The 16,965-nt window shown below is 43.5% G+C and overlaps 1 protein-coding gene across 3 annotated transcripts in view; it reads right to left on the bottom strand.

Annotated features, from left to right (window-relative positions):
• Positions 1 to 1,264: 1,264 nt before the first annotated feature.
• The window catches only part of hycc1 (hyccin PI4KA lipid kinase complex subunit 1), a 39,327-nt gene continuing 23,626 nt past the window's right edge, over positions 1,265 to 16,965 (bottom strand). For 2 of the 3 annotated variants that reach the window (XR_013934088.1, XR_013934089.1), the window contains exons 7-12: positions 14,267 to 14,362; positions 13,315 to 13,431; positions 11,871 to 11,958; positions 8,872 to 9,031; positions 6,625 to 6,976; positions 4,424 to 4,563 (exon numbers count right to left, since the gene is read on the bottom strand). Coding sequence is in view for 1 of the 3 variants with exons in the window: in XM_080443034.1 (XP_080299160.1) it covers positions 4,025 to 4,563; positions 8,872 to 9,031; positions 11,871 to 11,958; positions 13,315 to 13,431; positions 14,267 to 14,362 (1,000 nt within the window). In the remaining 2 variants the exon portion in view is untranslated. Of the gene's footprint in view, positions 4,564 to 6,624; positions 6,977 to 8,871; positions 9,032 to 11,870; positions 11,959 to 13,314; positions 13,432 to 14,266; positions 14,363 to 16,965 lie in introns of all 3 variants that reach the window. The other variant, XM_080443034.1, reaches the window with a different exon arrangement.

The following is a 16,965-nucleotide window of genomic DNA, read 5'->3' as shown; positions in this document are numbered from 1 at the left end:
TCTCAAGTAATATTTGTTTAAAGCCTCACTATATGTAACTTTTTTTTTAAAGAATAAAATGTAATTTTGTCCAATCTGTATGGTAGAGTATGATACCACAATATCACTTTATATACAATTGGGGTGGTTGTATTTTGTCTCCCTGCTCTTCTATTGAGACATTTAGATTGTGTCAAAGGTCATGTCTCACCTAGACACAGGATCTGACACAAATTTTGACCTGATAGTCAAGATTAAATGTATCCCATGAGCAAGCAGATTAGCTCAATGGTAAAAATGTCAGCACTTGCGCAGGAAACCCAGTTCAAATCCGGGGTAGAAGAGGAAAGTGCTGACATAGTGCTGCTTTGAATAAGTGCCAAAAACCTTTATTTTCTGATAGTAATCTTTGCTATAGTGTTCAGTAAAGTGTCTCCCTGTCTCTCCAGCTCTTTAGTAAACATAAAATACATGTTCAGGTCAGGATACCAATTTCATCCATTCGGGAGAGAGAACTCATACAGGATACAAGATAAACAAGTGAAATTGGAAGTTATGAAACAGAACTTGGAAATAGAACAAGTTCAAATTCAAAACTGATAAATGGGTGCCCTCTTCTGGTTGAATGAAATTGGTGTCACACCTGAAAATATATTTTATGTTTACTAAAGAGATAGAGAAACGCATGTTACTGAACAAACACTATATTAATGAGTACTATCATAATGTATAACTTAACTTTTGAACAAAAAACTAATTTATTTTTGGTGTACATTAATTCTAACATACACAATACTACACAACGGCTGAATATGACCATATCTGTATCTGTCCAATAAGGACTCAACATGTCATGTCTTAGACCTGCAATTAGCCAACTTGACAACGTAAATAATAAATAGATAAAATAGGTAAATCATAATAGAAAAGGTTATTGAATTTGTGACATTTTTTAATGTAAATAATTGTGATAGGATGAATAGAAAAATAACTCCCTGTTATCCTGGGGTTTTGTGCGCATAAATGATGCCCTGTGAAGCCATGAAAAGCAGAAGAGTAGTGAGGATGTTTTTCTTTTATCCTACTATATAATTGGAGTAACCTCTGTCTGTCTGTCTTGGTGTCTTGGGTCGACCGGGTATGGGCTATTGGAAAGTAAATCAGATATTTCTGCACACTACCTCTGAGGTACTTTCCCTATTTGTTGTGTGAGAGACGGACACACACACACACACACACACACACCCACCCACCCACCCACACACACACACGACCAGCAGACGAGTGAAATATATAAACACTTTATTCCCAGATGCTCGAGCAATGAGTTATCCTCATGACAAAATAAAAGGCCCAAAATAAACCAAACTTTAGTACAACAACAGTAGTATGATGTACAAGGAGAGCTTACCATTTCGCAATCTGTAAACCCACATTACAGACACAAGATGATTATCGTCCCACCAAACTATGAACACTTAAAAACAGCTTTAGAAGTAGAACACGTAGAAATTACAGAATACACCGTTTTTTTGTTGTTGTTTTCTTCTTCTCAAATGCACAGGGCGGCACTGGAGGAACCGTTGTTTGTACTAGGACACCAAATGTATCAGATGTGAGGAGTCTCATGAATTATTTTTTTCCAGTGTAAATGGCAGAGTACCACGGTTAGGGATGGGACGATAATTGTTATCGTTATAATTATCATGATTAAAAAAACGCTCACAATAATTGTATCGTGGACATTTTTATTTATCGTGCAATTGTCCACCGTTATACACTAGGATTAGTTCGCTTTTGTTGAGCTGCAAATACAGTACCACTTAAACTCACTTAAAACGGACCTGTAAAGAGCACATTTGGTACGCTCTTATTTCACTCTACACAAATCGATTCGCTTAAAATAGCCTATCTACAAGCTAAGTAGATCGACTATTTTTGGCAAAAGTTCCCCCCAGAATAGGGATGCTGGGGATTCAAGTGGTTAACAAAAGTTTTAGACGAGATAATATCACAATTATGTTTGCCACAATAATCGTGTCATGCAATTTTCATATCGTCCCATCCCTAACCACGGTGTTCTCTGACAGCCAGGCTTTGACAACAAAACCAAATAATGACGGATGTTGAGCAGGAACAAGTTAAATACAAAACACATCACCACAGTACTAACACCTAAAAATGGGAGCATGGACTTTGAACGTAGGAGAGTCAAGAATCAAGACGGCCCGTTACATTTCTCCACTTCATTAACAGATCTAAAAAGATAAAGGCCATGAGGCATCACAGCCTTTGGCTAGACCACAATCTCCCATACAAGCTAGGTTGGAGGCTTATATGGAACAGCGCCAGATGTATGGAATTCTTAACCACTTTAACCCTGGTGTCCCTTATTTTGGGCATGTCATGGGAAACATTTTCAAAATGTTCAAAAATAGTCAAAAATAGCCGATCTACAAGGTCACAGCGTGTCACGGTGTGACGTGTTTTGAGCTTGTAGATTGGCTACCGCCACCATTTCTTTGCATGATGAAGTATGTTGGGCTTAAGTGGTTGAAAGACCAATGTCACTTAAGGTTAGGTAAATGGACTTTGGATTACTTTACAAACTGTGGGTTGACATTTGCTGTTTGCTCTCATGTGCTTTTAACACTGTGTGAAGTAATACAGTTAAGACAAAAAAAAGAACACAGCTCTTCCTCGCAAGAAAATACCACAGTTTAAATTTACACCTCTCTCTCTTTCATAGGAAAATACCACAGATGAAGCATTCAAGCACCAACGCTCTCAACCTTTCGTGTGCAAAAATTCAACACTTAAAACATCATACAAACCTCTTTCAATGTAGCGAACCTAAACCTAAAATCAGACAAACCGCATGCAAGAACTCTTTATTCCTTCTTCAGAAACCCAGCTACTCATAAAAAGGTGCAAGAGGAGCGAGTGGAAAGGACGCCGGTACTGCGCTTCCACATGGTGGTGACAACAATACTGTCCGATTGTAAACACAAAGAACCGATTATTACTGTCTTGGTTGATCATGGAGTGGTTATTAGTTCTACTCGTATGCAAACATTTTAATATGGAGCGAACGTAAACATACAAGACATCTAAAAAAATAAATCAATTTAGGGACAACTGGTCTAAATTTATGTAAAATATGTGGCCGATGAAACTCTGAGTAGGAAAGGGGATTTATATTGCTATGCGAGGGGTCCATTTTATGTAAAAAAAAAAAAAAGAAAAAGAAAGAAAAAATAAATGCTTGGAGGAGGATGCTAGGATTTAGGAGAATCATACCTTGTTCATACCTTGATCAGCAGCCTTTTTATTCTAAAAACGGTTGTACAAACACATACAGTACACACACACACACACACACACACACACACACACACACACACACGCACACACACACACGCGCACACACACACACGTTCATACATACTCAATAACCCTCCAGTGACAAACTGGGGGAATGGTGAAGATGGATGTTGGGGGACAGCCACACGACAGGAGCACCAAAAGTCTATTAAAATATCCAATTTCCCAAATTGTCTGTGATACAGTGATGTGCGTGTCTGTCTGTCCCGTCTGCTGGTGTACTCTCATGTGTACGACAGGGCAGCTCTGCAAGGGCACTGCAGTTCCAGCCTGGCACATTTTCAAGAGCCGCCGTGCACAACTAGTTCAATGGTGCTGGAGGGGGGAGTGTTGGCCCAGACTGCCCGCCTCCCCAAATGGACCTGGCGAGCCATCTGGTTAATGGGGCATGGTGGTTAGCAAGGGAAATGGAGGAGCCTCTGGGAGGCTGACTGGAGAGAGAGGGCAGAAGGCTGGTTTTACAGCACAGACAGAGATGGAACAGGGAGAGGGGGAGTGGAGTGGTGAACAAAAAAAAAGAAAAGGAGCGCATGTCGGCAAGTTTGTCGTCCATTGCAAGTGGCATGGCTTGGAGTTCCAAGGTCACAGGTATGGGGTCAGAAGTCAGGGTACATGTCGTGTGAGGGATGGGGGGGGTTGGGGTCAGGGTGTCACGCTGGGTTCAGAGGTCAGAACCGAGGTGTACGCTGATGCTGGGCGAGCGCTGCTTGTGGTTGGGCCCGGGACTCAGGTACTCCAGGTGGCTCTCCTCCTGCAGGCTGCACGAGTAGCGGCCCATCGCTTCCAAGTTGTTGCTCGACGTGGGCGGGGCGGCGTTGTTGTTCCCCCCGGGGGGGACCTGCTCGAAGGAGCGCGAGAAGACGGCGCTGGCCGTGCGCGTCAGGTTGCTGAGGGCCCCCGGCTTGGGCACCGATTGGCTGGAGGTGAGCGTCAGCCGCTTGACGGACAGCTCGTTGCACTCGCTGGCGGCCCGCCCCATCGTCGCCAGCGACCCCGCCTCCTTGTCCTTGCTGGAGCGCCCGCCCAGCCGGCACTTCTTCATGGCCTTGGCGCCCAGGCTCACCGCCGTGACGTTGTTGTTGCCGGTGATGGTGATGCTGGGCGGAGTCACGTCGGGCCCCGACGTCCCGCCTGGCCACACCCCTTCGTCCACCTCCGAGATCTCCATCAGCTCGTCCGGGGAACCCAGATCCACGGCATCTGAGCGGGAGGGAGGGACGGACAGACAGACAGACAGACAGTGGGGGAAAGTCAGACAGGATAGATAGTAGGCAGGAATACAAACACTATCACCTCTGTCCTGCAGCCTATCTGATCAATCGGTAACGGGAAGAGTGGGCACCTCGATGTAAAATTGGCCATTTGGTCCAAAATGTAAAAAAAATATATATTTGGAAAATGGTCTTAAGTTATGTAAAGTATGGTCTTAAGTTATGTAAAGTATACATGATTAGAACATGATTGAACATTTTACAATTAAGGTCTAATATTTCTACAATTGCAACAAAACCTGTATATGCAATCATTTTGGGCATAAACAAGAAGGATAAATGTAGGTCTGAAAATGATGTACCCATGATGTATATGTTCACATCATGTATACTTTACATCAGTTAAGACCGTTTTTCAAATATTTTCTTTTTTACATTTTGGACGAAATAGCTTGTTTTACATCGAGGTGCCCACTCTTCCTTAGCGCCCACTCTTCTTGTATCCATCCAATCACAGGTTAAGTCTTAGTTTGGGATCATGCTCCAATACCGTAAAATCTATTCTTGTTCTTTTACATTGGACTTTGATCATAGAAGACGGCAGAACAGAGGGGTTATGCCCTCGTCTTCCAACAGGTGGCGCCTCTCTGCTGTAAACTCAGCCAACATAATGGCAACCTACTTGGTAGAAGACAAGGATTTTTGTATTCCAGTCCTGCACACAGGTTAGATTAAACAAGCAGCCGTGTGAGGCAACAAATCAGTGATTTATCGGTGTTGTCCAAACACCCAGGGCAGGAAGAGAGCTGTGTCTAGACAGAAATAAGCCTAGTAGGAAAAAAGAAGAAGAAATCACACCGGGAAGGAGAAGTAAAGCAAACAGCCCTAATGAACAGCCCTAATTCATGTTTGCTCATAGTTAAGAAACACACAGACACACCCACTTATATTTCTGCTTCTGTTCATGCATGCACACACCACACACCCATGTGAGAAGCCAACCACCTCAGACACACGGCAGTAGTATGTCAACCACCACATAGCAGTCGTATGTAACACATCTAATGCTATCACGGTAGTAAGGAACAGCGGTACACAGCTGACAGGAAGGCAGATAGGCAGGTCACAGCTCACTGAAGTTCACATTGAGCTCGTCCATGCAGAGTGGGAATCAGCACCATCACCATTCCAGTCAAGATGTTTGACAGAATACAGGACTTTCACTTGTATCACAGAGTATTTCTACATTGTGGTATTGCTACTGTACTTTTACTTAAGTAACAAAGCTGAGTACTTCTTGCACCACTGCTCACAACCAAATGGGAGACCTGCATATCCTTCCTGAGCTACCGCAGCTAGGTGGTACCGCTAGCTATAGCTATAAGTCTCCTGTGGCAACCCAGTCATAAAGCCTGAGTCATACGTAGTTTTGCATGGATGTCACGCACCCTGAAAACTGCCAATCTACAAGCTCGCAACCCATTGCGCTGATGTGTTGTGAGCTTATAGATGCTATTTTTTGATGCGCGACACCGGCGCTCAATTAAGTATGAATCAGGCTTAATGTGTTGAGGCGTACCAGGGCCTGCTGGTGACGACAGAACTGCCCACAATCCCTCTTAATTGAGTACAAATACAAAAACACAATTCAACAGCCGTTTATGTAATAGTTACAGTAGCTGTTTATGCTTTTTCATCAATCAACTCAATATTTGTGTTGCTTACTGTAATATTTTTTTAATGAATTCAATGTATTTTACAGCCCTGATTCTGGAAATGTAATCGTATGAATCATAGTGTTCAAAGAAGGGTATTAAATTCAGTTATTTGTCAGTTATGCGGAGGTTTAGATTTGTAAGGACCTGAAGCGAAAATCAAAAGTAGCGAGGCAGAGTCAGTGAATGAATGGCGTTGAGAGGAAGTGTGACCGTGCGATTAGAGAGGCCGGGAAAAAAAGAAAGGGTGGAAGAACCCAGCGCCAAGGCGGGGGGGGAAAAGAAAGAGTCATCATGCAGCGTTGCTTTGAGACCACGCCTCCACACATGGTTACCTAGGGTTACCCCGGGAGGGGGGCTAGGGGAGGGGAAGGAGGGGGGCGGGGCCCTAGTACTGGCTCCTCCCCGCGGAGGCGGGCCCGGAACCCTCGTTCTCCACCATTCGCCTCACAGACTTCTGCCTCCTGACCTCCTGGCCCCGGGCGCCGGGGTCGTGACCCCGGGGGTCCTGGCCCGCCTCGGAGGCGGCGCCCGGCAGCTCGCCGTCGGCCTGGCCGCGGCCGTCGGAGCGCGGCCGCATGGAGTCTCCGTTGGGCATGCGCTCGCCGCCCGCGCTCGTCACACTGATCTCGGGGATGAGGCCGCCGCCCATCGGCGTTTCGCCGTCTATACTCACCTCCTGGGACTCTGGTGGGCGGAGGTAGCGGGGGGCGGCAAGACAGCACATATGGACATAATATGAAGACACAAAGACGGACACATATACACAAAAAGACGGGGGACGATTGTGACACACACACACAAACAACAGACAGAAACACAAACGCATGAACAAAAACGCAAGACAAGACGACAACCACAAGAAAACACACAGACAGGAAATCGATGTCATGGCAGCAAAATGAAAAGACAAAAGAAATCATAGAAGTCAGACTATAAGGCAAAATAAAAACAAAAGCACTACATGGGGATGGATGATACATTCACTTTATACTTCGCTTGCCGTTCATCCCCTGTACTGTAATGCATTTTTAATTGTATTTCCCTCAACCAGCTGTGCAAAGAGAAAGGTCATAGCACACACACATGAGTAGGTTTTGCTGCTCCCCATGAGATGAATTAGGGGTTTTGCGCACAAGATGAAACCTGGTCATTAGCACCCATCTCTAGGCCGGCTGATGGCTATAATTTAAGTGCCTTTTCAGTCCCCCGAGGGGGGAAAATGCCTCTCTCTGTGTTTATTTGTGTGTCCTAATTCTACTGCCTTTCCCTCTTTTCTTTTTAGACCCTCACCCCAATTATATAAATGGCACAAAAAAAAAACTACTCTACCATCAAATTGAACTTTATACTTATAGGACCGAAGGCTTCACCTATAGAAATGAAAGTTAGAAATGGGACTACAGTATATGAAACCATGATAAATATTTGATATGTTCTTTAGTACACGCTGCTTAATTTCCAACCTCACAAGAATATACTACAAACATTCCTGTTCCTGCTCCGTCTTATGGTGTAGCCCGTAAGGGCCGTAACCTTCCAGTTCCTACAGTTTATAGCAGTCACCATTTACTGATTCTCAGCACCTCTCAGGTAGAAATTATGACTATCTGTCTCCATTCCTGGCCCGTGTCCTTGGCTGACTTATAGTGGCTCAAAGTCACTGAATCACTGTAGTGAAACTTTGTTTCCTGGCTCTTATCTGGACTGGCACGGTTGGCTCCGCGTTCCACTTGGAACGAGTGAAGGACATTCGGTGTTGAATAAGGGGACTTTCTAAGCTGGTAGAGGACAGTCAGAGGTTGCAAGTACAGTACGCTGTCAGGCGGAAACCTTGTATGTCCAAAATTGTTACTTTTCATGAAATGGAAAAAATACCTGTTAACCTGGATCCAATTAAGTTTAGACACAAGATCTTATTCATACTTTTCATTGGTTAAATATTTATAAAACCCACAGACAGACTTTCAACCTGGTGCCCCCGTTTTGGGCACAGGGCATTGGCAAAAATAATCAAACATTAAAAAAAAATCTACAAGGTTGCAACGCAATCAGTCCAACTTTGCCTGAGATTAGCTGCTCACAGACAGAGACAGACACACAGACGGACTGACAGGGGCATAGAAATATAGTCTCCGGCCTTCGGCTGTCCGGCCTAGCGAAGAAGACAAAAATGAAATATGGATACAAGGTTTCTGCCTGACTGACGTTATGGAAAATATATAGTGAAGTTTGGCACTGACTGATGGACACCACACACCATGAAACTACAGTAGGACAATGAGATGGACATGGATAGATGAATGAATGAACAACGGCGATCCAATGTGTCCAAGACAGTGCAGTCCTTTGGGTGGGGGTGGGGGGGCGATCCTCAAGGCCCCGAAGTGCTCGACAGTTCAGAGAAATACTGTTATCAACGTGGAAAAATATGAAGTGCGTCCATTTCTGATGTCTCTCCAGTCCGTGAATTGTGCAATTTCATGCGCAGCATCTCTCTCTCTTCGCCTTTGTGTTTGGTACCCGTTTGCCTTTGTGTGTGTGTGTGTGTGTGTGTGCGTGTGTGTGGCTGTGTGACTCACCATGTCTCTTCCAGCGGTGGCCTCTGATGGACAGCGAGGTGACGGCGTTGCGCGAGATCCTGGAGGAGCTGGGGGTGATGTCCACCTGGATGCTGCGTGCCCTCTCCTTGTTTCTCTTCAGGTTCACGCCTTGCAGCGACGACTTGATAGCATTTCCCACCTTGGGGACACACACACAAACACACATTTATTTTTGCTTGAATGTTCTCAGCGAAAAAACGAATATATGCCAAGCGTGACAAAGTTTTCAATCGTTTTCCTATCCACGAGTTTCCAGTGTCATTCAATTCATTTGAGTGATGCGTGTAAGTCAATAATAATGTTGGAACACAACCACAATGACATAAATCAGAAAGGGTCAGCTGATTCAAATTAATGATCAATGGCTCTTGACACTTGCTCTTAGTGTAGCTGTAGCCTAACTCCTCTGACTGGCTGCTGTTGCTGCTGTGACACCCGAGTCTCTGCATGGGGATTAAATGCTGCTTGTTAAGTGACTTCATTGCTTGATAATAAGTATTGATCATTCATTTGAATCAGCTCTGTGGAGGGAGATCTTGTAGGGTCAGTAGGAGGCAGACTAATATGACCCTTTTTGTCAGGTTGTGTTCCCTCATTATTGTTGACTGGTTTGATCCCGCAAATGAATTTAATGACACGCCCCCTTTTCCCCAGTAAGCTCCTTGGGAAACTTGTGGATAGAAAACAGTGACCACACCAGTGTGGTTTCTCGTCACAATAATGTGACATGCCTACTTTGGGGGGGGGGGGGGTGTATGAGAGAGCTACAAACAGACACAAGTTCACAACCGTGTATGTAGGTGTGTGTGTACTTTGAGAGGCCGAGGTTCAATTCCTCTGACCCAACCCTCGACTGCTAATCTCATTAATAAGATTCTTTTTGTGTTATGCACGGGGATAAACACAAAAGCTTAGTAGCTTAACACATAATTGTGGCACAACCAGTCAATTCACCACCCAGATTTGTCGTGTGAAAACGCTCAAGTGCGCGTGGCGCCGATGCGTGCTTTCAGCTCTCACAGTCGGGTAAGTCCAGCCTGGGGCCCCGGGCGGGTTGTGTCGTAATCTCAACGCCTGTTGGCTTTTGTTGGTCAGCTGCTATGTATTACAGACAGATGCATCCCCGCGCGACTCTAAGCTAGCGACCACCAAGCTGGAGTAAACATGGGACACGAGAGAGAGAGAGGGAGAGAGAGAAGTGTTTGACTTGACTTTTCGCCATTCTACCAATCACAGAAGAATACGCGTGCCTTTATGGAAGCGGTCTGAAAACACATTCGTATTCTCTTTCTAAGAAATTCATTATTCATAATAATAATCCAACACCATTCATAGCAATCTGACTAAGCTTCACTGTAATTGGTGTGGGAGTGGTGCACCTTGCCCTCCTGGTGTTGCAGTCCTGTGAGCTTAGGTTCAATCCCCCGCTCGCTCAACCTCCCAAGGATTACAGCTTAACACCGGTGCAGAATGCAAAGCATGTCAATAATCAAGTGGGATTACAGTGGTGCCTGCATTCACTGTCTACATATAGTACAGTACATAGATGACAATATATGTTGGTTACTTTGTTGGTTACTTGTTCACGTTTAGATTTGTCTTTTGCTTGACCACAAATGCTAATAATGCTATTTAGATAGCGTGTTGTTTAGACGGTTTTGATGTTAGGTTTGATGTTTACCTGGTATTTGACTCACCACTAGGCCACAGACCCCCATAACACAGAGCGTACAAAATGTACACTCTCAGAGTTACAGACTTGTAAGTGTCCATTTGGTTCCTAACCATCTATCAGTCATTTAGCTGGGTACCCCCTGGAACCCCCTCAAGGTCCCAGGTTTGCTCCCCTCGATGGCCTACAGTATGTGTCAAAGTGTCCAAGACACTGAACCCCTGCCTGACTGTTCCCCGGGCTCTGCCCCCGTAGCTTCCACTGCTCCAAAATAGCTAGGATGAGTTAAATGCAGAGGACAAATTTCACATACTGTATCTGCAAATATACAAATACCCTCATGGAATAAAGCAAAACAAATAAAATAAAATAAATCCTATGATTTGTGAAACAGCATCAGTGTTTGGAAATATTACTCAGGAGAGTAATATGTTACTTATTACATATTACTCCTTAAAAATATATATATATTATATATATTACTTATTACTTGGAATCAAGAGTAATATATTATATGACATATAACATTACATATTACTTTTACCCCCACCCGCAAAAAAAAAGAAACAAGAGATGTACAACACAATCTGTTTAGCCAGCTCCTTTTTTTAAGAGTCAGCAATCAGCCAAAAAGGCTATAAAATAAAGTAGCAATCTCTCTTGACCTTTTAAACGAAATGTTTTCAAAAGGCAGGCAACACAATCAATTTTTGACAAAGTAGTATGTAGGGGTGTGCCGATAATTTCATGAAACGATACGATACGATATTGGGCTCACGACATCGATACGATATAGATACGATACGATATATGGCACTTTTTTATTATGAAAATATATGGGGGGGGTGAAGCAAATGCAAACAAATATTTCTGTTTTGCATTATTCAGACATGCAAACTTGTAGCTTTTCAGCTACAATAGCCGTTTTGAATCCAAATAGGGCAATAGTGTCACACTAGATATTATTTTTTCCCAAAACGATACATATCGTCACGAAAACGTATCGCGATATATCACGGGACGATCTATCGGCACACCCCTAGTAGTATGGTATAATATTACTGTTTTGGCAGAGTAATACCTTACGCTACTCGTTACTGTAAAATAATAATATTACAGTAATATATGAAAAGTAACTTGTTACTGCCAAACACTGAACAGCAACACGTCACACTGCGATGTGTCGTTGAGCTTTGTAGATCGGCTATTTTCGGTGTGCGACATGCTTCCAAATGACTGAGAACTTTAATCCATGTAGGCTACCCCAAAGGAGTGGGGGGCACATTATAAAGGACATGGTACCCACCAGCAGTGCTTCAGGGAAGAGTTCTAGCTGAGATCTGTACAAGACATCATCCAACGCTTTGATACCAGCATCCACCTCCCCGTTACATCTAAACACACACACACACACACACACACACACACACACACACACACACACACACACACACACACACACACACACACACACACACACACACACACACACACACACACACACACACACACACACACACACACACACACACACACAATTTAGTTATTAACGCTTTTTACCGTGTAATGTAATGTATTATTGTATGTCTTACTGATTCATTGAGTACAATAGAGCACAATGGAAACAACCCCCCCCTCCAGGGCTTTTTGTGTTATCCTTTTAGCATAACTCGACTGTACTACAATGGGGCGGCAGTGGCTCAGGAGGTAGAGCGGCCGCTTGGGAACCGGAAGGTTCCCGGTTCGATCCCCGGCTCCCACAGTGTCACTGTCGAGGTGTCCTTGAGCAAGACACTTGGTTTCCTCCACTGTCGGTGTGAGTATGTGTGTGTGAATGTGTGTGTGAATGTGTGTGTGATTTGGACAAAGGCGCCATATAAATGCACCATTTACATGTGTTAATGTAATCAATCAATTGAATGACACACATTCAATCGCTGCTACTGCTGGTTTTCTATCCCGCTGTGGGAAAGGAAACCAGCAGTACCAAGGTTGAGGATACCTTCATTCAAAGGAGGCTCGATACAGGTTGCCAGCAAAGAGAGGCGGAACAGTCATGCATATCAAACAGGGCGGCACAGCAGGGATTGGCTGAAAAAGGGCACCAGCTGGCTTAAGGTTGATGATGCCAACGGGTCAAGTTAGGTTGAGGAGCACAGAGATGTCAAGTCGTCTGTGAAATTTGAGACAATGTGAAATGTAATGCTGAGAAACAAAGCCTTGGTGCTGCTGCTTGTGTGTGTGTGCGCGTGCGTGCGTGTGCGCATGCGTGCGTGTGTATGTGTGTGTGTGTTTGTGTGTGTGTGTGTGTGGGAGGTTGTCAAAGTGTAAGGTAAAACAGCTTGCAAAATACTGCTCAATCTCCCTCTATTTGAAGGAGGAGGTGCTTCCTGTATGCATAATTTCCCCGGTGTTGGTAACATGGCAGATGGAAGTGTATGACCCATGTTGACCTTGAATGTGTTCATGTTTGTTGTTTACATTGTGTAAACTTGTTTGGAGCCATGCACTGACGCACTGTTATTTCGATTATGCATGGCTTCAGAAGCAACTGAAAAATATTTGGACCCTTGTAATGTATTTTATAAATGTGGACTCAAATAAAATAATTAAAGTGTGTGTGTGTGTGTGTGTGTGTGTGTGTGTGTGTGTGTGTGTATGTGTGTGTGTGTGTGTGTGTGTGTGTGTGTGTGTGTGTGTGTGTGTGTGTGTGTGTGTGTGTGTGTGTGTGTGTGTGTGTGTGTACTCACACGGCATAGTGGATGCCCGTGATGAGCTGGACCAGGAACTCGGACGTCACGGTCATCCTCGTATTCATGCCTTTGTATTGCCGCAGTTGTTGCCGTGGGTAACCGCATGTACACACCCTGGAGCACGTCCAACCAAAATTGGGGGGAGAAAAAATAAAGAGGTTGTCAGCAAATCATGAAAACAAAGACAATAACTCAAGACGATCCACATCTCAGTACGTGTCACTGTCAAAATGGAAAACATTTGAACCAGCAAAGATCAAATTTAATATTTCAAATAAATCAAACAGCATGAGCTCAGCTGACAAAAGATTGAGATATAAAGATCAAATCCTGAGTTATACTTTGTTGTAAAGACGGAGTCGTGCGTTGAAAAACAGGCAATCTACAAGCTTACATTGAGTCACAATGCGACACGCTGTGAGCTTGTAGATTGGCTATTTTTGGCATGCGGCTCTGTTGTAAGCCGGAGTATGAATTTGGCAGAATTTCAGAAAGAGAAACAAGATTAAATCTTTCATGCTCTCCCCCGTAAATGTTTGACAGACAGGGCTAAAAGCTGCCCCACAAAAAGTCTAATCTCTTACACTGTTTGGCTCAGTAGTAGATAATATATCACTTCCTTGTGTTAGCTTGTGTGCTTAAGAGAGCGATGCTCAGCTGCAGTTTAACACCTTACCCAACTGTGTGTGTGTGTGTGTGTGTGTGTGTGTGTGTGTGTGTGTGTGTGTGTGTGTGTGTGTGTGTGTGTGTGTGTGTGTGTGTGTGTGTGTGTGTGTGTGTGTGTGTGTGTGTGTGTGTGTGTTTGTACACATTGCTGAGTGGTAGTATCTTGGTTCACTCTGGCACCACACTTTCTAAGAGGATCAGATGAGGAAACACTGGCAGAACAGCCTGTGTTGATAGAGTGTGAGTGTGTGAGTGCGTGTGTGTGCGTGTGTGTGTGAGAGACCTGGAGCTCAGCTGGCACAGCGACTGCAGGGAAGAAGGGGTCATGTAGCTGAGAGCAGCATTGTAGCACAGCAGGAGGAAAGTCAGGACCTCGAACCTTAGACACACACACAGGCATGGATTAAAGCAAAAATACAATCACACAACTGAAGAATGGTGTCCTACTGTGCAATTTGTGAAACAGTGTGAAATGAGCCCCCCCCCCCACACACACTTACGCTGTTTCCTAAACAATTAACACAATATGTAAAATATGTTTTAGTAATATTGTTCCTGCTGTTCTACACACTGTCAACCAGGTGAAAAAAAAAACACAGATTGAGGCTTTAACATTTGCTTTTATGAAATATCCCAGACCATTAGGGTTTTATGGAAGACGCTTCTGCACAGACTGCTAGTTTCACCACTTCAAAATGCTCCAATTTTGAAATAATAACCGAAAGTAGCCTATCTACAAGCTCTCAATGTGTCTGCGACGCATTGAGAGCTTGTAGATAGGCTACTTTCGCCGTGCTTCCATAGAAGACACGCTGTCTTCTATCGAATCCACATGGCTGAAATCAGTCGTGGCGACTGAGAACTTTAATCCATATACACGATAAACCTTCAACAATCCCAATTCCATTAAAATAAAAAATAAAAACAGTCCCAATTCCAGTACAAAACCATAGCACCTGACGCAGTCATGTAACGTAGCGTGAATCAGAATGAATAAATGTACTGTTTTAGAGAAAGACGGATAATAACAACCCTCGCTTCTTATAACACTATGTGATGATGACAACAACTTGTGGTTGGTTGGTTACTATATTGTAGTCTGGCCTGTACAACGGACTGCGCAACACAAAAGAAAAGGTTCCACATTTGTTCTCACGGCCTGCTCGCAGCACAGAGTGCTCAGAGAGTTGGCTGAAACAAGGCTTCACTCACATTTCGTCTAAAAATACACAAGCTTCATTTTACACTTACAGCTAACAACATCAGCGAACAACATGATGCAGCATGTTATTATATTAGGCTATACAGTACAACGTTGCTGTAGGGCAGAAACCTCTCATCTACATATTCTAACTTCTTGTGTTTTTTCCGTACATTAACGCCTTACTTGATCATAATACAGCGTCACACAAAAGCATCAAAAGTAGCAGATGTACAAGCTCGAAAGCTTTTGAGCTTGTAGATCTGCTACTTTTGCTACCTTTGTAACTTGAATCCTGAAAAGTAACAGTTTTGGACATATGAGATTTCCACCCGACAGAGACAATAAATGATGATTATGGACAGTTTCAACCCCCGTGCAGCGGTACAACCCAGCATGGCCCTTGCACTAGTTATGCTTTCATCCAATTGTCATGGGAGAATAAGCCATGCTATTCAAAATGGCATAAAAGTAAATATGGCAATTAAGTAAATTGGGCTGTAGCGAATAACAGTAAACATAGGTCATAATTATGCTCAACACGCGCAGCCACACAAAAAATGATTATGACTGGACGAGGCGTTTGGACATTGCCGCATAAATGTAATGTATTCAACAAAGTGCTTCTGTTGCCATTTATCACATTGATTGCTTTAAAGTTTCAGCCTGAAGCAAGCATTAAAAATGCTCTTTGTGATACTGATCATTGGCTTTTTTTTGTACGGAACAAAGTAATTGCGTCTCCGCTGAGGTTCTGCTAATAATATCACGGTAATACCGTGTCACGAACCCCAATAATGTCATTCTCATTTCACAATTCATAACGGTAACAACAGGGAAAGGGTAGCAGGCTGTATTAGCGCAGGCAGACACTGTATATACAGTCCAGGCAGTTTCACGACCCTGCTGCCCCCCCGACGTTATCAGAAATTATTACTTGGTTGAATGCTTGATTCTGATTGGTCAATCGCTGAATTCAGCGGTGTGTTATTTCTGGATAATGACCGATGAGCTCAATAACAGACCGCTGTCTAGTAATCAAAGACTCAGAGCTGCTTGATGCTATGCTGTATCCAACATGACAGCCATGTAAACAAACACACCATGTCATTTACAATTAAACGTTACTCTCAAGAATGTTTTTGAAAACATTTGAAACGAGATATAGACAATTAACTCTTTCAATGCCATGCTTATTTATGGAATTTGGGTTCTGAGTGCCACAACCAAAATTAATTGTAAAAAAAAAAGTGCTTAGGAGCCGAGATACAGCCTTTTTCAGTAAAAAGTTAAACAAGAAGTGAATGGAGCAGCAAATCTTCAAATCATCATATATTGGGTTCTGAACATGTTTTTCCAAAAAAAAATGACGTATTTGACGTAGTGTGGCACACGGGGCGTCAGGCCTCATGACGTATTTGACGTATTGTGGCACTGAAAGAGTTAAGACATTAGACAATGCAGTAACCAAAATGTTATTCTACTTGATCAACACTTCCTTGTTTTTCGAGGGAACTGTGTCCACCCAGCACAACACTTATGGAATACTTTCATTGCTGTAAGGCAAGGAAATACTTTGTTTTGGTGTTGCTTTTGGGTCAATTTATCAATTTATTTATTAAGTAGCCGTGTAATAAGCAGGATAATTGATCGGTAGCCGCCAGCTTGCATACTACACACTGAACTGATGACGGCTAGTTTAAATGTTTGCCAACACTGCACTTAGTGCCACTGACTACAATCAATTACACATTTTTCGCATTGATTTGTTGCTATACATT

This window comes from Gymnoscopelus braueri (assembly GCF_963280865.1).
Source record: "Gymnoscopelus braueri genome assembly, chromosome: 11".
In the NCBI taxonomy this organism is placed as follows: Eukaryota; Metazoa; Chordata; class Actinopteri; order Myctophiformes; family Myctophidae; genus Gymnoscopelus; species Gymnoscopelus braueri.
This window is presented reverse-complemented; position numbering and strand designations above follow the sequence as displayed.